Source organism: Aphis gossypii, chromosome 2, assembly GCF_020184175.1.
Source record: "Aphis gossypii isolate Hap1 chromosome 2, ASM2018417v2, whole genome shotgun sequence".
In the NCBI taxonomy this organism is placed as follows: Eukaryota; Metazoa; Arthropoda; class Insecta; order Hemiptera; family Aphididae; genus Aphis; species Aphis gossypii.
In genome coordinates this window covers 70,736,728-70,763,719 of record NC_065531.1, presented here as the reverse complement: position 1 = coordinate 70,763,719, position 26,992 = coordinate 70,736,728, and the positions used below count along the sequence as shown (strand labels likewise).

General features: G+C 29.7%; 1 protein-coding gene across 3 annotated transcripts in view; it reads right to left on the bottom strand.

The window, feature by feature from the left end:
* LOC114123117 (lachesin-like) overlaps positions 1-26,992 on the bottom strand; it is a 180,714-nt gene that overhangs the window by 103,820 nt on the left and 49,902 nt on the right. For all 3 annotated transcript variants that reach the window (XM_027985980.2, XM_027985981.2, XM_050200890.1), the window contains one exon: positions 10,518-10,790. In XM_027985980.2, the coding sequence (XP_027841781.2) occupies positions 10,518-10,626 (109 nt within the window). In that variant the 5' untranslated portion in view covers positions 10,627-10,790. The remainder of the gene's footprint in view (positions 1-10,517; positions 10,791-26,992) is intronic.

The window sequence follows — 26,992 nt, the reverse complement described above, 5'->3', positions numbered from 1 at the left end:
AAAAACATGACCGATTTGGTCGTAATATATATTTTAATTTACAACGATGGAAAACTTTGAATGTGTTTGGCGTACAATGATAGCTGTCGTGTAGTAATAGTAAACGAATCGCATGCAAACGCTAAAATAAAACTGTTTTTAAGCCTGTTATTTGTCCTAATCCGGTACAATTACGATCACGGAATTAACGATAACTAATGTAGAGCAATAATTATAAATTTTAATCGGTCGCGTGCCAACGTCATTTACAAAAATTGTTCATATTAATGTTGTTATAAACATCATCGTAATAGTACTCATCAGGCGAGTAAAAAAAAAAAAACATAAACCAAACACCACTTAGTGTGCGATACGTGTATGCGATAAACATGTATGTTTTTAAATACCCAACCTTCAGTCGGCCATCGTATCGTTTGAAAAGGAAACCCGCAAAAAAAACGAAAAAAATGTCAACACAAAAACAAGTTTAATTGGAAACACTAAAAAGGTACACACTATTTATATATATACACGTACTATGATCATTCGTCCCATAGGAAATTTGTACGTCCTTTGCCACACGAGAGAAAAAATAACTTCATGACCGACTGCAAACACGTCTTGTAAGGGGTGAAAAAAATAATAATAACAAAACGCCGCGGCGGTATTTTCCGGGCAAACAAATGGCGTAAGTATTAAAAACGAGAAAAAACCCAAACTCAAAAGGCGGTATATATATATATATATAGTGTTTTTGTTATAATTGACGTTTTTCGTTTTGGGCCGTACAAAGTTCTCTCGAATGTGGTTTAATTTGGACCTTTCGCTTCCACTTCACCCCCGATCCAGTTCGTGGGTTCCGTTGAAATGTGGAATTTCTGCGATTTCCGTTTGTGCTTCTGCTCGCACACACGATATTACTGCACAGTGTAGCCGTCTCTCTTGGACGCGCGAATATAATATATGGTTTCGGGACGAGAGTCAAAGGTAGTCGCACGGGGGTGCAAACGGGTGGTACGAGGATGACGCCCCGAGAAAACCAAAAAGTCTGTGGTTCACACACCGTTAGTTTATACACATTTGTATATGTACTATGTATGAACGTATATATTATATTCCATATACATACAACACGGATTACACCTAGTCCTACACACACGCACTTCCACTTCACACACTCCCACGACTATACGTCTCTCGGCGGACGGACATACTCGACGTTGCTATATATATATATGTAATATGCAGCTGCCCAACTGTGGTGTGGTATACAGTACCGTTCGCAATGTCGGGTCTAGCGCACAAAACAAAATTCTGTTTTTGGAAGAGCGCCGTGTTATAAATGCATCCGCCATCCACGTCTACACACGACAATAAATATTCCAGTTGGCTCGGCAGCAATTAAAATCGAAATTCAGTCCGCGACTTGAGCGCTATTATAATGCACTACGATGCTTGCGATGTACGACTCGTGCGGGCTCAAAACCAAAAGTTCCTATCTAAAAATATCAAATCTTTCGGAGCAGTTTATACTTCAAACTACAATATCCTCGTTCGTAGTGTATGGTTTTAATTATAATGGCTGGGAAATACAAAAATTACCAATGTTTTTTCGTAGATAACATCTTGGAATTTAGTTTTTGCCGTTCGAAGCGAAATTAGCGTAACCAAATTCAGTTATAAACTGAAACGTGTCACAGATGAAAGCTAAATATATTTTTTATTGACTTAATAGAATTTTAGTGATTTTTTTTCTGGATTAAATACATGTTTTTACAATGATGTATAGCCAACTAAAATAATAAAAACATACAGTAGATTTTTCTTTAGATCGATGATTATTTTACAATTTATAAATTGTGTGTGTAGTGCCTTTAGTTCTAATTAACTATTTAATAACGAGTCTATATGGCTGTTTCAAGGTTTGAATTTTAAATAATTAATCACTATTAATCCATGTGTATGAAAAGAAAATCGATTTGATATATCTATTACTTATTACGTTATTAACATAATATTATTTTAATACGACTGCGTTCGATGTTTTATGTAATTCGATTGAGATGATCAAAAACCGCGATATCGCGTAAAAATCGGTCATCGGATGGCAGCTTTTTAACATATTATAATATTTGATCAACTATAATATTAATATGTTGTATCCTGATGAAAATAGGTGGAACGGAGATACTTTCTAGCCGTTTCGCAATATAAGCCAAAGATTCAATTAGGTTTACAAGACACAAAGGTTTAAATTGCAATTGTAAAACTCAAGTGCGTTCAGTCTATAAGCACGAGCTCTATAATGCAAGTATTATTATTTTTCGAGTTCATTTACGTCAAGGCAAAGGGGTGATAAACGTGTCAGAAACTCAGATACATGATGTGCATACCGTTGACTAAACACGCAAACATTATAATTATATTATTGCAGTCTACGGCCAAGTAGACGGTAGCAGTGTGGCTCGATTTCTTGTAATATATGCGTCCTACCGGTCTCATATTATACATAATATCATAAAAAATCGTAAATCGTGGTACATACGAAAAGAATTGTTAAATGCAAATTATAATATAATACCGCGTGTCCACGCAAGACACAATTTGGACTTACAGGACGACGAAGAGTTTAGGCGAAGAAATCGTTTTTGATCGGATTACCGCTACGACGAGAACGAATGGAAATATGTCATATAGCCATATGTATATACCTGGGTTACGGTTGTACCACGAAAAGTTTTACCGAGCCGTCGAACAAATGCGGTGCTCGTGAATACGTATTCACTTCCACTCATCCATGTGTTCGTCAAAGTTTCACGGATTCGCATTAACGATTTGAATTAGCGCATTTTGTATTCTTATTCGTACAGATCATATTATATCGAACATAAAAAATGTTTTTACCACATCTTATTCATGATAGATAAAAACTAATTTAATATAAACAAATTATAAAATATCTTTAAAAATAGATACTAACACATTACTGTTTTCGCTCAGAATGGTTTTTCGTACGCAATAATTTGTTATTTAAGAATTCACCACGTCAATAAATTAACTCACTGACACATCCAAATAATCAAAACGCTTCATACAGAGAAATGAAGAATTTCTCAGTTTATATTTTTTCAAACCATTTTATATTGCAAATATATACACAGATGCCCATTAAAATGTTCACTGGTGATTATTGTTTATAATAAAGTGAAACTCTATCATCATTCATAACGAAATTATATTAGATGAAAACAACCACAAACTTAATATTGTTATGTTTTCACAAACTACAAAAATAGTATCTATCCAGTGTGCCAATAATACATACATATTATTATCATAATATTAACGATGGGGTGGTTCATGAAGGTAAGATAAATAATGTATTGCGTTTACGTTATTTGTGTAATATAGTATCATAGTATATGTATGCAATTTCTGTAAGACGGATGTTATTACTTATTAGTTTATTACAAATGTTTAGAGGTTAGTCTTCAAATAGACTATATGGACGGTAACGAGTTTGTAGTTCAATTGCTTTTTATATTGAAAAAAAAAATATCAACTCAATTTTTCAAAAAAAGAATGATTAAAACTACAGCGTTGTAGTCTATTTTTTACGATGAAAATGGAAATAGTTTAGAAACAGTGGAGGTGGGGGTAAGGGTGTTAAACGACATCTTCTTATGGGATTACAAAAAATTAATATCGTTTTTTTTTCTTGTTGGTACTTGGTATGCAGCGCAGGATGAAAAGTCGGTTGGACGAAGAGAGCCGGGTTTGAACTAAAAAAAAAAATAAATAAAAAAAAAGCGAAAAACGATCCTTGGCCGCGAACAGTGGTAACTGCGTACAAGCACTCATCGATAAAAAAAAAAGTAATAACTACAATACGACGACAATATTGTTTATCCATTTAGCTTGGTGGTCGTCTCTCTAATTGGATTAAAAAAAAAAACTGATCATGGTCGGCGTGCATAACCCGTATGAATTGAAAATAAATATAATATAATTTTATAAAAACATTTCCCCAACCCCGCTAGTATGATCGGTTCGGATGAGGACATTTTTCAATTTCTTCAAGTGGATGTCAAATTAAAATATTTAAACCAATTTTGAACATTATACACACACACACATACACACACACACTTTAGTTAATTACGTATATGCACGTCACTGTGTGTATATCTTTGAGAAACTCTCGTCTATTCAGTCATACACACACGTAAACCCTCACCTATAAGTGCACGTGCAAACACATATATTGCATAATACAATCTAACCACAGCAGTACGCCGTCTTACTATTGCGTATTTCGTTCTAAATTTTCGTCTGCAGACATTCAACACCCCGCATAAAACGAGAATGATGAATCGTAACAGCCGGAAAACTATAACAATGTAGGAAATACCATAAGTTACTGTCAACGATAATGATAATATTTTAGTAAATGAAAAAAAAAACCCTTATTTTATACAAATAATTAATTATTAATTGAACATAAACTCTTTTTGTCGAATGTACAGAGAAAGAGTAATTTCAATTGTTTTAAGAATAAAAAATAATTGTAGTTTGTATCATTAGAAAGTTAGAATTGTTCAAATCGTCATTTCAATAAATGTTTAGCGATTTGTTTTAATTTTTTTTTTACAATGGAAAAATGTAAATTAGATTTTTTTAATCAACTAAATTTAGTAGTAAAACTAACGTGGGTATACCTACTGTAATATTCAAGGACTAAGACTAAAGCAATACATTGTATACTGATGTATTTGACATTATCACTAGGTATGTATGTTATATATATATACGCTTCTTACAAAAGAGAACTTTTTTCAAGATCGGAGCAACTAAATTAATAGGTTTCGTATTATTTTTTACTCAAACCTAATTTGATTAATCGAAATAATATATAATACGCCTAATGTACCCCATATTATGCGGACGTTTTAAATTTAAATTTGTTATCATATATTTTTTTGTCATTAAAATATAATCTTACATTTATACTTATATTGTTTTTTTTTTACAGGGCATTAAGTGTGAGTAGTTTATAAATAAACAAGCGAAAATATAAACAATCGCATTTGCACTTAAGTGCTTTTTGTAAGTACAGGAAAATATCGTTGTTCATTATTTTGTGCCAAGCAAGATTTTGTTACAAACATGTACGCTTTTGTAATAACTACCCTATATAAATACCATAATTTAATTTTATTATTTATTTGTGTCGTTTACACATGATTTATAAGAATAATATAAGTCATATTATATTTTTAATGCGTGTCTGCTTTTTATTTGAAAGCACAATTTTATTTAATATTTACGTAGAAAAATGAGCGATTAAGGGCACTATCAAATTAAAAATACACGTATTCAACAACGCAATGCATAATATAATAGTTTTATAGTTGTTATCGAAAACAAAATATAATATTGAAATTTTATCATTCCTCTTGATAACGATAAAAAGATCATTGTTTAAAATATATTAATCGTAATTAATATGATAATAATAATATATTATCAATTTAATAAAGTCCAATGCCGGGTATGAATTAATAGTGATTTATTTTTTTTATTTCAACAAACTAATTAAGGACTGGTATCATAAAACTACAATGGTTCGGATAAACGTTTAGCGTAGCAATTAAAAGAATCAGCATAAAAGCACGCTTTTTCGAGATAAATTAAACTAAATTCTATTCGAAATTAAGGACGTTTCTACGAGTAAAACTTTAGCGTTTAGTTTTTAATACAAGAAAACTTCTATCACACGTTTCGCATTACGTTGTTTAAGACCTTTTAGCGACTGATTATACTTTAGTTTGGTGGCCACCGTTGGCCTTAACGATCGAGTTGTAATATTATTGTTATTATTATTTTATTATTGTTATTACGAGTATACGAACATAATATAAATTAACATCGCCGCATTTCAATTTACGACTTATGTACAAAGTATTATAATACGCATAATATTCTATTAAAATCACTTCACGTTTTATTTTCCAACATCGATTTTTCAAGATTGTGACTTGTGAGTAAGCAAATAATACTGGTATGAAAATATCAAATTCCAAACGTTAGTGGTGTTAAATTGCCTACGAGATGCGCCGTCTTACATAAAAACACATAAAACCGACAGCAGCAGACACATCGATTTTTTTATCGATCACGCCGATAATGTCCGAAAGCCAAATATTATTAAATGGTGTCGAAACAAAACGATACTATTACGGCGGTACTATTGGCAAAGATGTGAGTAGGATTTGAGACGTGAACGAAATAATAATAATATTATTATAATATAAAATATAATATTATAATATTATCATAACGGACCTCTACCGATTTCTATCATTTACGATGTAGTTTGAACTCGAATTTGCTACGAACATCAAGGTACGTTATGAATAAGCCTCATTGACGCGGATACGATTCGTTTTGTTTTTCAATAAACTATAATACACAACAGTGTTAACTAGAAGCAACGCAATTCGATTATTTTACAATATTTATAGCGTATTTTTCCGCGGAAGTCGGCTCGGGAGTATTATTTATTTAGGGAGCGATAAACGAAATAATAATAAATAAACATTCCAATGATTCACGTGTAATATAAAAAAGAAAAAAAACCGATATGGAGTCGATGGGCTTACAATATGTATTCAAATGTAATTGGAACCAGTAAGCCGAACACTTGGTCACATATCATAATAATAATATATTGACGATGAAGTACGAATACACATGAACGCATTGATTAGTGAAAATCATTATTTCATCCACACGTCCACGTGCGGGCGTGTGTGAGTGTTTTTCTGCGTTTATGACAGACTCGAATTTGCCTACTCATTGAATCGCTTTAGCTATTTTTGCTTTTACGTAGCACCCCCCCCCCCCCCATCTGCCGTTACCTCCGCTCGCAAAATCGTCCGGTCGGTTGTTCCCCGCGATGCCGTCGGTAATTACCGAACAGCACGAAACCGTTTAAACGGTATATGTTCGGTTAATCGGGGGTGTGGACCCCCGACCGTGTGTGTTGTCACCCCGAACCCACCCCGTACCTACCGCGGACACTATGCTGTGCAAAAATTGCGTTTATGACTTGCCCGGGTTTTGTGCATAGGTATATAAAATTATTTTTTCTCTTTCTTGCGCACCCTATCCCCACCTTGGCCGTCGTTAAAAAGTTCCGTCGGTCTCGCTTACCAATTAAAACTTAAGCTCCTTTTTATTACCGTCCGTTATGCAGCACAATGGTATAAAAAAAAAAAAAGAACATTTTACAGTCTTTTTTTCTGTTATTTTATCGTTAATTTTGTTTTTAACCGTTTATGCGTGTCTATCAGCAAACCTCCGCGTCCGCGGGTGTGCACATAATATTATAAATACATTATGTAATGAATATTAAGCCCCCGAGTGCATAAACATGGTGATCGTAACAAACCCATGAAAAACTCATCGACAAGAATATTGGTGTCACATATACTGCAAGCCTACATGGCCGAGTCTGTTTTCCGCTGTTATTCACATTGACATCGAGATTTAGTAGATATTCATTTGAATTTTGCACAACTTATCTAGCCAATTTCCACCGTATTTACTCTGATAGGTATCCACAACATCAAAATAATTTATGCGTTTTATTATGATTTTGATACAATTTACAGATCGTTAAAATTATGACAGTAAATTTTATTCTTTAATCTATTTAATCATTAGATTTTTCGATTTCTTACTCCTCCCTCAACAATGACAACAGATACAATTATTTTGCAATCATTTTTTAAAACTGATGTTTTGATGAAATTAATAAGTTGTAAAGAAATCACGATTTTAAATAACTATCAATAATAGATATAAGTATTATACAGTCAAATTTAATTGTTTTATAACATATTACAATAAAACATTATTGTTTTGGGTGGTAATCACATCCACACATACGTAGTTTGTCGATTTTCCATACCTTAATTAGTTATTTATAAGTAACGCTCTGTTTGGTAAACACACGAATATGTTTCTATATTACCGGACAATTGTGTCAAAGATTCATTATACGTATAGTGTATACAGTAGTATAAATTAATCGCGAGTTTCTATTTTGCCAATGTTCAATCGCTCAAAGGTTGATAGATGTATAGGTAAATCAAATCAAATATTCTCAAAAAAATAATACGATAACTATGGGATGCATAACGACAACAATACAAAGGCTTTCAATAAAATTGACATGCCCTTTTTCACTACCTATATTGTACAATTTACATATATCGTTGTCATACGAATGAAATTAATGCAAGGACTACTATGGTCAGTGTTATATATTTTATACAATACGAGTATAATGTTATGTTGGAGATCATTAAACAACGAATACCTGCGATATCATTATATTATACTCACGTATATAACTCTTGAGTATATTATACAATACTTATATATGGGACAATATATTCACTCGTAGTTGTGTTTGGTGAAAATATGCATATAACAATATACATAAAAGTTCATTCTTTTAACAGTAGAGACTTGACATAAAATAAAATAGTAAACACCTTTTTTTTTGATATATGTATATAATTTTTATTCACAAAAAAATAACATTTATACTAAACCAATAATTTTTAATTTTTTAATGACCATAATATTATTATAATCTATTTATTTCATATTTTATATTTTAAAGTTGAATACTTTTTAGTGAATGTTATCGTCATACTAAAATCGAATTTCTTTCTTAGTCAGTTAATTAAAACTGTATAAGTAAACGTATTTAAAGTTCAGATATTGAAAGGAGTACCTCGCACACAGATATTTTGTAGAATATTGATCTACTATTTCATTAATTTAAAGCTTAATCTTAAGACATATAAGTAATAACTAATTGCTAAATACTTTAAACTGTATTATATTCATACATCAAAATTCTCTGCCGGACCATATTTTGGTTAAGATAAAAATAAATAAATTTACATAATATATCATCCCAAATAATAAACTCATTTGTTAATTTTACTGATAAAATTTAACGATACAAGTTTATTAACCGTTAGTTGTACTATAATACATATATACTCATGATTTCGCAAGGTTAAAATAATTTTAAATCGTCTATACAGTTTGAATTGGTGATAACTTCAATTATAATAATGGACACTTGTAGTGTATAAATATATTTTAAGTCAGCGTTAAATCGTTTTTATCGAGACGATGTGACGCGCTTTATCGACGTCATATTAGTGGGTATAAAGGCAATGCTAATAAGTAATAATTATCGTACACGAGCTCGACTCACGAGAGACTGTTGTGGTTCGATGACGACAAACACAATGCACAGCTTTAATGTTATGCCATATGTAATGCGCATTGCTTGCCAAGTGAAATAAACACATCGACAAGTGCGTTGCATCATGATCATTGTATAATGTATAGTGTGTAAGTATAAGTAGCTTTGTAGCCGCAAAACTAATTGTAACTATACATAAGTAGTATTATTGTGTTGTTATATCGTGAACAGTCAGAGTCCGAATTCGATAAATCGAACAACGAGATCACGAGCAGTGTTCGCGTGCAAGGATACAGTTGTTGGATGATGATAGGTGGAATAAATAGACCAAACTAGCGGTATAACCGTAATTCGTGTGTGAAGGCACGCGACTTTACGCTTCCGCATGATACCGATTGTGTATGATTTAACATAACACGTATTAAAAGCCCCATAATAATATGTCAAACACAGTAGAAATAGTTTATGATTGCGTTTAAGGGACCTGGAAATATAGATCATACTAATACTAATAGTCACAAAAATCAAAATTAAAAATTATTAGAAAAGAGTGTTATGGCTTATGGGTAATGGATATTATGTTAAAATAATATTTGTTATCACAAAATGTTTAAAAGATAAATTAATATTTGTTTAAATTTCAACAAAAATAAACGATATTACATATATATTGGTAATTGTGTATTAAGACGCTGAACTGATCATTATAAATTAGAATGAACATAAAACATAGGAATATTGCCAATTTTGAATTATTAAAAATGGTATTCCACTATAATCGGTGTCATTACTCAACAACAACAACAACAAAAAATAGCATACTGCAGTTGTTGATTTACCAGATAATAAACCGACTATTTCGATAATTCCGAGGATAAACAGTTGATTATCATACTGTTTTGCTTGTATTTTTAGTGTACCACTGCAGTCCACGTAACAGTGTAATATTATCTAACATAGTAATATATTTATTTTAATTATTACTATTTATATTTTACATTGTTTAATTTTCTATCAATCAACCATACTCAAATGAAAAAAAATATTAAATAATACACTAAATATAATTCAGTCACATCAAAATCCATATTAATACAATAGGGCCCTATAAATATTTGAGAGTACGTTTGGATTTTTAAATTTTGGACGTGGGTCGTCCGATATGATATTGAATTATTAAACACTAAAAATAAGTAATTATTGATAGAGTGGTGTGTAAACGTTTTATCATTGTCGCACTTACCTCGAAAGGTACACCAAGACGTGATCACTGCGATCGCAACAGCGAAACGGACGATTTCGCTCATTCGATGGTTCCTCTGTGACGTTGAAGTCGCACGCATGTTTACCATATAATTATAGCCGTATGTCGTTCAATTCCACCAAACTTAGAGTGGCTCTTTCGTCACCAGCCTAGACAGTTGTCGTGGCCGGCCGTAGTCCAGCCGAACTGGTGAAGTTTATGTGGTATGAGGGGACTGTGCCGACGTCCGCTAGGAACATGGTTTCCGACTACCTGTTGGATAGGAAAACAAAAAAATTGTAAAACTTAAACTTTAAAATTTTCACAAAATATTATTACATTGCATTAATATTATTATAGCGCACTGGACTTTTAGAATGTGTATAATTTATATATACATAATAAAGCTATACCATATAGTATATACCATAATTAACCATAGCTAGATTAACAACTACTCACAGTAAAAATATTTAGCAATAATATATAAAACTCGTAATCATATGACTGTAAATCTTGCATTACAATATTTCCATAAAATCATAAAGCGGTTCGAAAATAAATAAAACACATTTAGAAGTAATGGATTTTCAATATTTTTCTCACACATAAATAGAAATAATGGTGTTTATATTTATAAAAATATTAAAACTTGTTTATTATCATATAGTTTTTACTTGGATAGAAGAAGGATTCAGTTCCTTTTGATTCTATTTCCTAAACTGCAATTGACATTTTGGTTTACGGGTTAAATGATTTAACACTACAATTATGAATAATCAAAAACTATACCCTTAATCGTCATAATATAGACGACGTATAATACATTAAAATATTGTATTTTGATATGGTTTTATTGATTTGGATATAGGAAAAAAATTACATTCAAAATATAATACTTTTATTAACTACCATCATAGTGGTGACGGAATAGTGTTCATTAGGATGTTTTGATTCCAATGAATAAATAGTCTAAATCACGTTGTTAACAACGTTCTGTTATACTTTATAATAGTTACGTAATTTATTTTATTTTCTTATGTTATATTTATTTTATTTGAAATTCTTCGTATTGTAAGCAATTAAAAACAGTAGTAACATGATGCTAAACTACCTACGCATTAAATCCTTGGAATCGCAAAAAATAACTAAAAAACAAAAATACCGTATACCGTGTAAATGACTTTCCTTTTATTTATTACGTTTTTATATAGAGTCGTAACGAATAAAATATAAAGCTATACCTACTCAAGCATAATAACACGCCGTTTATGTGTATGCAAAAAGTTCAATTTTTCTTTTCTGACGATTGATTATCATTCGATTTTTATACGTAATATATGTATATATTTATAAATAGCTATATAATATGCTATATCAATTTTTAACAAGTATATATTATATCATATTATATTATATATTTTATTTCACTTTTCATCGATAAATTCGTGTTATAAAATATTTTAGTATGTTTCTCTCTTTTTTTTTTTACTTGAAAAATAAAAAAAAAAACCGTCAATTCAATTGTTTTTATACAAGAATTTTAGTAATATATGAGTATAGCATAAGTACTTCTAGTTTCGTTTATCATTAATTGAAATCATTAGTGATAGCGTTAAAACAAACGATATACAAATTGTATTTCATAAAATAAATTAGATATCTGTCTAAAATAGCAAAAGTAAAGACAGAGTTTCGCAATATGCAATATCCATTCTATGTATAACACAATTATTTTTTAAATAAATCTAAACAACGCGAGGAATTATATGACAGGAATAATTTAATAAAAGACGACCTCCGCGAATCTAGCCCTCCCACATGCCACTCAATGAATAAATGTATTAAACGAATGAAAACAGTTTGCAAATAGTTGAATTCTAATAGGAAATAATAACAAGCAAAATTTTTGAAGTTCTGAGATTGCCCCACACTTCAGTTGAACATTTGTATTATTAAATTTTTTAAAACATTATTAAAATATTTAAATTACTAATTATAACTATATTCATAATACATAGGCAATATATGTATCTTTCAATAATGTATAATATCCTGTAAATAATTATATTTATTTTTATAGAAAAAGGATTAGACTATTTTCTTGTTCGAATTTCACCATTTTTGTATTAGCAATTATTTACTTTGCTATCATGTTTTCACTATTTTTTTTATAGACCCAATAAACTATTTGCGACCACTTGTTGAGTGATTATAATCGATTTAAAAAATATTTTATTATTATAATTTATTTAGGTATAGGTATTTTTTTTTTCTACAAAAAATAATTTTGAATATTAACGAAAAGGTTTTCTTGCTGTAACCTAACATCGGTATGCTCCGGTCTGTGGTGTCTAATCAAAATTATTAATTACACACGGTGATAACAATGCATCTATTGTTTTGACTACGGACAGTATAATACTCGTACAGTATCTCATGACGTACCAAACCTATATTAATATATAAAGTATTGTTTGTGAGAAACATCGCATCTAGTTAATATATATATTGCACGATAGCAAATCCATATTTGTACTTCGATGTATGAATGCACGTTTGTGTTTATTCCGGAGGGGGAATAAAAATAATTAATTCCGTGGATCGCAAATATCACCTGCAGGTCTTATTTTAAGTCGAGTATATTGTATATTTATATCATACATACGATATTATATTATTCAGTTATAACACAGTGCATGTGCTTCCATATTATTGTTTGAAAATCAATTTTCGTGGGGTTGAAATTTGTTTTTATCGTCCACATCCTATATAAATACGACCACACGATTGCGTCAGTGTAGTATTAAAACTTTTCAGTTGTTAATCATTGTAATTCATAAATGTAAGTCCATTAAATATACATTATTATAAATATTATAGTAAAATTACCTATAGTTTTTAAAAGAAAAAAAAATTGCCATGATGAAAAAAGTAATAACAGGTATAGGAACGATGGTATCATTAGTATTACTATTATATAACATATCTATATTATTATGTTTATAAATATTGTGTGTTTGTGTGTGTGTGAGTGTGTGTTGTTACAGCTTTCAGCCACTCCAAAAATAAATTAAATGTATGGTACATACACTTTGATTTTACCGAATAACCAAGGATTTTGTGGAAACCATGTTAGATTAAATCATTTATATATATATATATTGTTACGCCTCTGCAGTTTTTGCGATGACCAAGTGTATTATATTATTATACGTACAAATAATAAAAGGTGCTTTTTCATTATTGGCAGGTACCTACCTGTATAATATACATCAAAAAAAAATTGTTTTTCCTTTTAGGAATTGTGTGCATCATGTGCGTGTTTCTCAATTATGCTTATTGAATGTGGACAATGTTAATAAAATATCTTTTACGCGCACTTTTAATATTCTTCAGTGAAAAAAAAAATGAACTGATAACAACCGTACGATATTTTTATGTGGAAATGAATTACACTATTTGTATACTCATACAATTACAATAACAATGTCAATATTAAAAATACATACTATCATACTATTTTATATGAACGCTTTGAACTACACCTTTTTCTTTAGAATTAGCTACCTATATGTTTGTGTATAGTACATATCTATAAGTATCCTTTTGAGTTGAATTAAAAATTAAAAATTATGTATAAATATAAAATTTGTTTTCACGGTTTTTTTTTTTTTTTTTTTTTTTAAACAGTACTATTTACTGGCTTGTTATTGAGTACTATAATTACAGTAATTATCGTCCGAGTGTTGACTATAATATTGTATTCTAGCGTGAAATAATATTAAAAATCGTAGTGTACATAAACCAGCGATGCGAGTTTTAAAGAAGATAGAATATAATATTAAATAAAATTGGTAGAATAATAATATTTAAACCATGCGATAATAATACATGCATTTGTACTAAACAAGGGTGGTCGGCCGGATGCGTGTTTTCGGTATCTTATGCGGTATTGAGGATTTTCTGACGCTGCGACAAAGGTCAAAGGCATAGCGAACGTGTACCAACGCCCAACCTAACTGACGACCACCACTACGACATGAAAATTCGCTCAACATAATATATTATACATTATACTCGCCTCCAACCCCCGCCATAAATTTGTCAGACATATAGTACAAATACGCGCATCTTGTCGTCACGCGCAGCATTTCTCCGGAACCGTGTCGTCAGTGTCATTGCAGCAGCTCTCGACAGGGCTGCACTCGACGAACGGTCTCTCGCGAAGGGTCGTCTTCTAGACGCGATAGACAATACGCAATAATACGTCGAGTTCTGTCCTCGCGCCGATGTCTGTAATGTGTGTTGTGTTGTGTTGTTGTGTGTGTTTGTGTGAATTTTAATTCATTCCGAGTCGAATGATAAACGACCGAACGAGATAACTACTTATATCTGTATATATATAGTGTGTGTGTGTGTGTATATGTGTGTGAGTTTGTGTATGTATTTCATTATATATCCCGTATATACGAGTGTAATTACAACTCTCGTCGGTTTTCAACCCCTCCCTCTACCCCCACACATCTGATGGTAAAAGCCGCCCGCCTGCGACGTCCAAACTAAAACGCTCGCTATAATATATATTATATACCCAACCGAGCACCGTAAAGTGACGACGGTATAAAGCGTGAGCGGCTATCTAAACTTAACGTGAAGTCCAAAAAACCAGCTTGTATCGTCGCGGCCATAATCGAATACGCCACACGATAATATGTAAAAACTGCGTATTATATACAACAATGTATAATATTATTATTTTTTTCTACGGATTTAAATTGCCTAGAAACTATCAAAATATATTATGATCTAAAAATAACTTGAAACATGCAATACACAAATCGTGTGCTGTAAATAAATGCGATGGACCTCAATTCGACTTGTTATTCGATTAAATCCCTTTCATTCTTCTAATTTTCACATATTTTTATATGGATGAAAAATGCTTAAAACCTATTAAAGCAAATTTCATGAAAATCATATTTTCAATATATTTTAAATTTATTAATTTACATTACGAGCTTGTGAGTACAACGTTTTAATATATTATGCGCTAAAAATTAATGAAATGACTTGTAAATGTTAAAAAAAATGAAACATAAATGGAAAAAAAACATAAAAAAAAATGTAAAATTAAAAATGTTGCCTTTGATGTATCTTCTAGGTTACACAAAGTACATGAAAAGAATTATATACTTAGAATGCATTGTCCTAGATTACATAAAAATAATACCCTTTGCATTGAAATTCCAGACCTAAATATTAATATTAAAAATTTTGAATTATAACTCCTTTTTCTTGACTATTCATATTTTATACATCATAATAACATTTGTAAGATAAATACAAAAAAAAAAAAAAAATAAAATAAAAAAATAAGGTTCATGGTTTCATAGTATATTTCTACTATAGTATCAACAATTTTTAAGAATAAAGTTTGGTGGTATTTTATTTAAATTTAAATTATAAAATAAGTAAAAAGAACATCGTCGTTGTAGTTATTTTGTCATTATTATTATTATTATCATTATGCATTCAATCAGACAGCAAAATCTTAAGTAACCATAATGATTATAACTTTATACCAAGTCCATTTACGTGTTGTTTTTTAGATAAACCGTTCTACGACAGGTAAAACAAGGAACGTGAAAACTGACGATTATTGGTGAGACGATTTGAACTTTCGTGCGCGTGCGGCAGGTATAGAGTGAGGGTCGAGACGTAGTCGATGTGTTTTGGTCGCGCGTCGCGTGTGCCGGAAACGGCCACTTTGTTGGTGATTTTTTTTTCTTTCTTTTATGCAATATACATATTAAATAGTAAGTAGGTATATGCACTCTTCCGTGCCGAGTAGTGTAAACTTATCCACCACAATATTATATCCGGGTAACCACCGGGTCTTTGCCTTTTTAGACGTGCGGCGTTTCCTTTTCGAGTCGCCGACGATAAAGCAGGCTCTCTAAGGGAAATGCCAACCTTTCACGCTAACCAAAAAAAAAAAAGAAAAACAAACAAACAAACACAAAACAAAAAACAAAACAAAACGGCGAAAAAGTGTGAAACAGAGAGGCGAAGAACTGATGGTGTGTACAACTGTGCAGGCCGCGCGGGTATCAACGCGAAAAAAATTCGGTTAGCACATATAACAAACAAATACAAACGAGTGTGCAATAACGTTATCTTATTATTGTTATTATTATTATAGTATTATACTTTAATACGTGCCATGTACGAATATATAATAAACATACCTATTATATGCTGATGTAATATTATACCTAATAATATACACGCGTATACTCGCGTATATAACTCGTATGAATATTACGAGAATTCCTGGAATTGAAAAGGAAGAATTACAATTTATATACAAATTATTTCCAAAGATATACATCGCCCAAGACTTAATGTGTAGGTATGATGTATATTTTTATAATAATACGATATTATTATACATTATTGTAGCCGCGTATAATATGGTGTGAAAAAGAAAATACACGACACACGCCGTTCAATGTCCCCAACGACGACAAGACGAATACCCAATGTATCATTTTCTCATTAATGCATTTCCTTGGATTTTCTTTTCATTTGAAAATCTGGTTTTTGTAGTTTGATGGTATTCGCCATCTACGTATTATGATTTTATACTTACAACACATACACACACATCTATTGGATGATTTCAAAGTGAATTTAAATTAAAAATTAAAGAAAAGTAACATAACGTCGTAATCCAACCCGTATACGAACGCGCATTGTTTTTGATTTGTATATAATTTGCATGTCTTACGCGTACAGTAAAATATACTCATATACACATATCAGTCGTGTAACTATATATCTATATGTTGTATGTATATATTATTACGAATTTTTTTTTTTTTTTTTTTATCGGAAATCGAATAATATTTTGTTCATATACTTCGCGGTTTAATAACGAGTGTAATTTTGTACAATGTGATATCAAGAAGAAAAACAAAGAGGTGTTCCTACCGGAAAGTATGGGTTTTAAAACATATCTATTGAGAGAATTACTTTATCGATCTACTACATTTGAATTCAATAATAAATCATTGAGTACGAAAAACGATTCAAATTATAAACGGTGCATTAACGTCTATTTTCAAGAGTATTCTGCTTTTTTATTTGTCTATTAAATAGTAATAAGCTAAGTCGGATAATTTTTTGCCAAAATACATTTCATTAATTATTTTAACTGACTATCGATTGTTATTAAAATATAAATTATTATTGACCTTTCATAAAACAGTGTAAATAGAATCATAGTATACAATATAGCTGATCATAAATAGGTTTTTTACGTTAAACTATTTTTTTTAAATTCCAGTAAGTGAAGCTTGTGAACAATTTTAATTTTATTTAAAAAAAAATAACTGCAGTGGCTGTAAGTGGCATAGGTTTCTTAATTTTCTAAACAGACGCCTGCTGAAAGATAGTTTCATTTATAAAAATATATAGGTTTCTACTCATAATGCAGTTTTCGATTGACCCTATATCAGATAAACCTTTAGTTATTTAAAAATAAGGTTGTGAAAACCGATGAGTACCTACTACATATTATATACACAAACGCCACAGTTTGCAGCTTCCATTATTTCGTCATGGTATTATATTGACATATTGTATAAACCAAACTGAGACCAATAAGATCATGCATAATATATTAAAATATAGCCCAATTCTTTACTGCATTTATGGCCCACCTCCAAACCGATCGTATACGACGTAGTAAAAACTACATAATAAGGTAGGTATAGTAAAATGTATATCAAGGCTTTTTGGTTTGTTAATTTGGTTGCAGAAAGTGGTGTAGCACTGACAATAATGTGTACGTTTTATTCCGCAACTGATTATATAGATGACTAGTACAATAATAATTACAAAAATAATACCTAGTAAAATAGGTACATTTTTTATGATTCATAAGTCATAACTCAATAAAATATATATTATGTATTATAGGTACAAAATATACAAAGTGTACGGAAACAATTGAAATGATTATTTTTTTTTATTATCATATCTCTCCGAGTCAGCGAGTTGATAGTTTTTTTTTCATATAAATCTATATTTGTGATTTAAAATGTCTTATATTTTTCAAACGTCTTCTTAGCTCAGTAGTGTTGTTATTCGATTTCATTCAACTTATCCTCGATTTATTATGTACAGCACGTACATACAGATATCGAAAATACACAATTGTAACTAAATAAATAGAACTTCCTGCATGGAACGCGTTATATTTTCTCTTTTATTTTCTTATCCCGTTTCCGTCGACTCGTCAAATGATATTTTTTTCGGATAGGTACATTTTATTGATGTTCAGTACGAAAATTAGAATCCCAAGTGACTTTTATTTTTATCCGTTCTTTTGTTTTTGATAAAAATCTATCTATTTTAACATAATTGCATACAAATACTCGTCAGGTGTATTGTTGAAAAGTATATATTATATGTACCAACCTAAGTACCTACGTTTTATACAATGCAATTTATTTTGTATTCATTACTTTTTTTATACATAATATAACTAGTAATAGTAATATAGAAGTATTAAATTCAAAAAATAATATAAAATTGAGTAGAAATTACAATTTCTGGATGCAAATATGTAATATTAAGATTCTATCTATTCGCGTAAAAAATTATTTAAAAAAAAAAGTTATTTCATCGAGCCAGTAGAGTCGTTAGGATTTCACGCTTAGTCCGAGTTTTTTTTTAAGTGAATTATTTTTAATAATATCTATACAAATTCAAATTAAATTTATAGTACGACATGTAATGGTATCTCAAAAGTTTTTAACAAGTTAATATCAATTATACGTATGTGTACGTACGCCGTAAGTTAACCATAACTTCCGAAAAAACACGCCATAGTGTGAATTGGAGAAAATAATTTATAGAAAAACACAGATACACAACAACAATATAAAATATTGCGGATGAAAGGTTATTTTATAATCAAATAACATTATCTTTTCATTTTGTTCGCTGAAACGGTGATAAAATTAATATTTCTCAAGCTAATATTTTATTTGGTAGATAAAGTGAAAAACAAAACAGATCCGACAATTCGTCGTCAAAGAAAATAGAAGAAAAGGTTAAAAGAATAAATTAGTAGGCTTGTATGTGATAGGGTAGTACCTATAGTACCTTTAGGTGCTGCGAGGTTCGTTGCATCGCGTGTACTGTGCGCGAGTTTGTGTACGATATACATATATATGCACATACGCCTGTATCGTCGTACGATGTATACGCATGGCCGACAGAATCCGTAAGTTACGAGTCTCTGGAGACCCGTAAGTCAAACAAAAGCAGTCTGAAAAATTAAAATCTTTCCACGCCATCAGCCGTGGGGCAGGGTAGCTGAACTATTATTATTATTATTATTATAGATATAGATATACGCCCATAATTCACGGACCGGATCGATCGCGTTCGTTGCGTGCTTGCCCACCTCTTAAAATATTATTATAATATATCATAAAGGTTCGTACCTATGTATTACATTTCGAGAAGACGACGGCAATAATATCACTGTGACAAAGGTATCGGCATCGGCCGTAGTAAAAGAAAAAAAAATTGTTAAATAAAAAAATCACTACTTTTGTAGAGCAGACACTATAGGACACCTATACAATTTATTTTTAGTTGAAAAATTCCGTTTAAACGGTTATTATACCGACTGTCTCTTGAATATCAGCTTTGGACCACGATTTCCATAAAATATATTTTTCATTGATTCGTGCGTGTCGAAAAATTTTGATTTAAATAAGTCAACATTATCGGTTTTCACAAAAAAACACTAATCGAATCGATATTTTTGATCTCATACTAAATAGTTGTAAATATTTCGTCGCAATGAGTGTCATTGCATCGTATAATTTATTTCAGCTTCCGTATAAAGCATCTGTCCCTAATACCGAATTACACGGCCACAATTTCGTGTTGCAAATCGTATTGCGTCAGAAATTATTATTATTATTATTATAAACTTCGAGCTTTTGACGTTTGCCTGCGGCCAGCGGCGGATGTTAATCGAATCGAAATCTGACTAATTTATTGGCTAATTTAGTGGAGCGTGACGTTTTCGATAACGAACTAAACATACATAAATATTACGTAAAAAATTGGTACTGGTTCAACCAAATGATGAGTAAATATTTATGTACGGTAAACACCAATATACAAACACACAGTGCCACGTAAAAATAATTTATATTATTAATAAAGTATTTGTATTCATTTAATTTTTACGAGTTTTCTCGTCGAAATAACATGAATAGTGTTTTACTTTTGTTTAAAATCATTAAAATAATAATTGTATTTGTTGTGAAATGAAACAAAAATTTGATTTCGCGATTGACGCATACGAAGTATTATTTAAAGTTTTGCTTGTTAAAATTATAGTATACAAATTATTTTAACTCAACATATTTTATAATAATATAATATAATATACTACAATACCGATACTAACTTGCACTGAGTTAATTTGTTTATTTGATTTAATAAACTATAATAAGTATCTATTGTGTAAGTAACATATTTCGAATAATAATTATGGATACCTATAATAGCTGTATATTATTTTCCAAGTTAGATGTTCACGTGTTTTGTTTTAATTGTCAAATTAGTTGGCACTGTTAGCAGTAAATTTCGTTCAATACAAACTATTGGTAAACTATAAATATAAAAAACCACATTTATCAGTGTAAGTACCGCATATTTATTTACTTAAGTATGAATATAAAATTTTCATTTCTTGACAGCAAATAACGTAATTTTAACGAAAATATTAAAATACCTTGACTTAAAGGACCAAATTTTTTTGACCAAAAACTAGAAAATGAATTATACCTGTATGAACGTGCGGCTAGCTCTCTATATCAATTAATAGTTATTATAATTTATAATAGGTACAAATAATAGGTGTAAATAATAACATTTTTAAGATATTGATTGTGTTTTCCATGTACATTTGAATATATTATTGTATTAATTATTAAAAAAGATTTAAACGTGTCTATTACTTTACCAGTAAACTTCTAAAATAATATAAATATTGATATTAGATGTACTTAATATTTTTAAGTAGGTATATTTCAATTGTATTTAAAAATATATATATAATTTAATACATTGTCAGCATTTTAATAAAACATCTATATATATATATACATATATAATAATATCATATTGTATACAATTGAGTTTTATAAACTTTTAAAAAAAAAATCCCATCAATGTATTTTGTTTAATAGAGAAAATTATATTTTCTATAATATATATATTATGGGAGCCTAAAAATGTAAAATATATTATTACATTTGACCTCAAAAAGTTAACGCCCTCTTTAATATTCTACAATATGAATAATTTGATATGAAACGATCTTTAATAGAAATGTTCATAATTTATTTATCACTAATAATACACGCCAGGTGTATAGCGTTATGTTTCTCGGGTATATACCTATTTAATAATTTAGTTTCTCTGTTTAAATAAAAAATTCAACTGATAAATAATTTTGCTAATTATATAATATCTGTACCTGCATGTATTAAACATAAATAAATCATACACATTTTATTCAATTATATAATTTATAATTATTTTCAATAGACAATAATTTTTATTATAACAGATATTTAAAATTTTCATGTACCTAACACTATCGTGTATCGTGTTCACAGCGTAAGGAATACATATATTATACAAACGTTTAAGACACTTAAGACCCAAAACTTAGAATTGATTAAAACGTAAATTACTAAAATTTAATTTAAAAAAAAAAACCGAAATGACCAACTAAAAGTTTTTTTTCGACTAATGCACAACTAATATAAGTTCAATCTCAATACCTGCCTGATGCAAATGAAAAACAGAAATAACAGAATCTAACAGAAAAAAAAAGTCTTACACGCACAATTATACGACTTCCTGCCTTTATATGTTTATATCTGTATAATATACAATTATGTAAATATATATATATATATATATATATATTGTATTGTATGTAATATTATATTGATTGCTTTTTCGAAAATTCTAATTAAAAATATCATTTTGTTTGTAATTAAATTCATTGCATTGTTTGTTTTCAGAATGAATGAAGTAATTACATTTACGGACTCCGCCTTAGAAGTCTACCCACGTGTTTTATCATTAGTAATAAGCCTTATCGGAAAATTCTACAAGCTATGGCTCTCGATGCTCTTAGTTATTACTCAGTGAACGAACAAATATGCAATCATCTGATGTAATAAAACGGTGGTTATTGTAAAGGATATTGAGAGAGGAAGTGAAATCAAAAGAACTTTTGAAGTGTATTACATATTTACACAATTTTTTATACTATGATGTACGATTTTTTCTAACAAATCTAAATCCATTGACACAAAAAAAAAAAACAAACGAACAAGTGATAATTTGTCATCGAGGATGTAAATCAAATTACAAGCAGAATGACACGATGCACGAGACCATATAATATACATACCTACAATGCACACTCATGTAGTGGTGGAGGGTTAAACGTCGGCGTGGGAGCAGTTGAGTCTCCACACCCCGGACACAACGGTCGGTCCCAAACCGATAAAATATTCATGAATTTCAATTTTGCAGTTTAGATTTTGAATTTCCCCATCCTCCCTCTCACCTTGAAGCTTATCGGGTCCGTTCGTCCAGCTATACAATATAATATAATCTCCAAAACATATATACCTAAATGTCCTAAATATTTATATATATAGTATATATGTAATATATGCACCCCTCTCACGAATCACTGTCCTGCTGGATACCCCTTCCCTTAATTCAGAAATTACGATTCGCATAAATCAATTTCACCTCCTACCGGTTTATTATGTTGATAACGAAAAGACTTGCTCAATTGCGTCAAGACTCGTAAACGGACCATAGTGACGCTTTAAGGTGTATTCTTGTACGAATTTAATTATTTTTCATGTGTTAATTAGTAAATAATAATATTTAATATTGTATGAAAATTAGGTATTGGCTACTTTAGATGTTTTTATTCTGGTCACATAATGTATCACTCCCCTCGATCGATTTTTTTGTTCATAGTATGTGATAAATCCGATGTCAGGTATATTTTCAACAGTATAAAATATTATAATTATTGAAAATCATCATTTATCCAAATGACTGATATGACTTTAATGGGTGGAAGAATAAAATAAACCATAGGGCATAGACTAATACGTAAGAACTATGCAGTACATAAAATCAAAATTAAATGAAAAACTGGTACCACGGTTTTATATTGGTATTATTTACTAAGTATTTAAAAGGCACTCTATCAAATACAGAAATACGTATACGATAACGTTAAACTCTGTAACACGGAGGTAAAGGACACAAGGACAGCTTAGGGTACTATGACAAATTTTTAACAAAATTGAGTGTACCTCGTGTTCTTGTAATTTTTAACTCTATGTAAAAGTATTATAGACAACTACATACAAGTTATCATCATAAGTAACAGAAATAAGGGGATGGAAAATAATACCATGTTAATTTTCTTTAGAAATAAAGAACACCACATATACTTGAATTTTTTTACTAGGTAAATTTTAAAGGTATAATACACTGTGTGGATATAATATAGACGTGTATATGATATGTGGATATTATAAAAATATAATACAATTTTACCGTAAAAAGTATAACCTAATCTAGGAATTTTTTTTTTTTTTCATACAGCTAAAACAGTTACACAGCCTTAATAGCGAGGACATTGTCGTATAATAACATAATTATAGATTTACATTCGTGTTATTATTATTATCAATTGAATTCAGTATTTTTGATATTCGATACATCGAGAATACCTACCAATAGCCCTGGCATATAAATTTGAACAACAAAAATTAAATTAAATTCATACATTCCGTATTATAACCCAAAAAGTTTTGAATGTCTTGTACGCTATGCAACCGTATTATACATTTTATACATACAACTATATTATTGGAGTTTCTGGGCCAATTCCGTCGTAAAATATACCGGCGATATTAATTATTCAAATACCTTTAGTCGATCTACAACCAAAAGTTGACGATGGAGATACTAAATATCGATTGGTGCTTTCATGTATATTATCTGCAATGGTTATTATTATTATTGGTAGGAAATATATGATTATAGATTTTATCTATTATTATTAGAATCTACGTCTAAAGGATGTATATTATTTTAGATTATTGCATTTGTCAAGTTAAGACGTGGTTTGGACTGCAGGGGACGCAATTCATTATACGAAGAGTGTACTCGAATTGATCACATCCCTGAACGAAATGAAATGTTCCGCAAATTATACGCTCCGCCGAATTAGGTGGAAATCTGATTAATATGTATTTAAGTCGAATATATACATACATAAAGGTACAAACATTGATTATAATGATATGTATGCACGGGAAAAGGTCCTTTTGTAAATTGAAATAACATGCTTAACATATATACTAAATATACGTGTGTATATATATATATTATAATTAGGTATATATGTACGTCTGTTTTCGAGCATTTAAGTCTTGATTATTTATCGTCGTTAAACATATTTATCAAATTCGTTTTTTATTTTTAGCAGTAGGTATAATAAATTAGCATTGTCCGGGAAAAAATCGAATTTAAATAATTATGTTCTTGAAAACAATGAGCATGATGTTAGTGCAATAGTGTTATGCTTGTATAAAATAATTAATAGTATTTCGTTCGAACCATGATGCAAAGATAAAAAAAAATTAAAATGCATCTACTCTTTTTCTTCATGTAGTAGAAATATGTAAATATAACTGTATAATATATATTATATACAGTTAAAGGGCCAAAATACTATCTTACGGCAATTGTATTTTATATAATATATATTGTGTACATTATGATACACATATAATTCTTCATTACGGAAGAATAAAAGTTTTGCATTATTTTTTTGGGTAACGTATTATTTTCATTTTTCTATTGTCTTACTCCTTAGAATCTTTTTCGACGTTATTAATACAAATACATTATCTGCTGAAGTTGCATTTATTTTTTATTTCAATCATAACTAACAACTATAACAACGTATTAAAGTCTCGATTGTCCCACATTGCATCAAATGTTGGTTATATTGTTTAATATTCCATATATTTGTATAAGAATTATAAATTATACATATATAATTTAATATTTATATTGTATTTTGTATTATATGGTTATGGACTTATGGTTAGAATGTTTTAGAGTGTGTTTGTGAGAGAGAAAGAGAGAGAGAGAGAGAGAGAGAATAAAGAGACTTAATATCATCATTATGATTTCCTTTTATAGTGTACGAATAAAAAAGCATTTGATGCCAAGAAAAATGTCAGAAAATGAAAAGTAAGTTTGTGTGTTCATAAAGATCATATGATGAAAATAAAGTTCAATTCAATTTGCTAAAACATAAAGAAGATACTTATGTCGTACGCGATCTACCAAACTTGTTTTCAAGTAATGCGTGATCTACCAAAAATAGTTTTTAATTTCCGTACTATTTTTATCTTACTTGATAATGATGCTAATTATATTAATTATATACCACACAAAAATGTCCTTAAAATTTTTATCATAACGAAATAGTAATATACAAATATTATACAAGTATTATTTTTTATAAAATACCTTATACTAAAAATGTTGGCATCATGTCTGAAAGAAAATCGTCAAATATCGTTTCTATTTTATTTTTCCTTGAAAAAGAGATTCTTCGATTTCCACAATACAACTTTGCCCATCCATTTTTTGACGTTTCAAAAAACAATCGACTGCAACATCTCTGTACAAGTTGTTCCAATCAACAACAGTATGGTTGCTTTTTCCTGTCCAGAGTATCGTTGTTTGAACATGGTTAAGGTAGACCCAATACCACCAACCGATTCAATATCAATAACCTAACCAATTCCATAATTTTCATTATTGTTAACTTGCTGTTACATCTGTAGTAACCTACCATTGTGATCTATGTATGAATTCGAAATAACCGGTAGATCGCCTATTTGGGTAGATCGCGTACGACATCACTACCAAAAATAATATAGTATAATTATTATGGTTTTAGTGGTAATTTATTGATTATTGTTGTTGTAACATAAGACATTTTTTTTTTTTTATGTATCTATATCATTTGCATGCAAATAATAATTATATACTAATAAATAGCTACTTTGATGGTTTAATTTTATTTTACGACAGCGTAATAATATTCTAAAAGAGAAAGAAACTTTAACATTATTATATTGCTATTAAAAACGAGATGGACATGAAAATAGTTTAAAATAAATTTACGCTATGTTTATGATCTCAATTCTTGAATAGTATTCACTTAATATTTTAACTGAAGCATATTTTTAGAAGTTTGCATCTTGATTTTATCAAACTATTTAATAGTAAGAATTTAA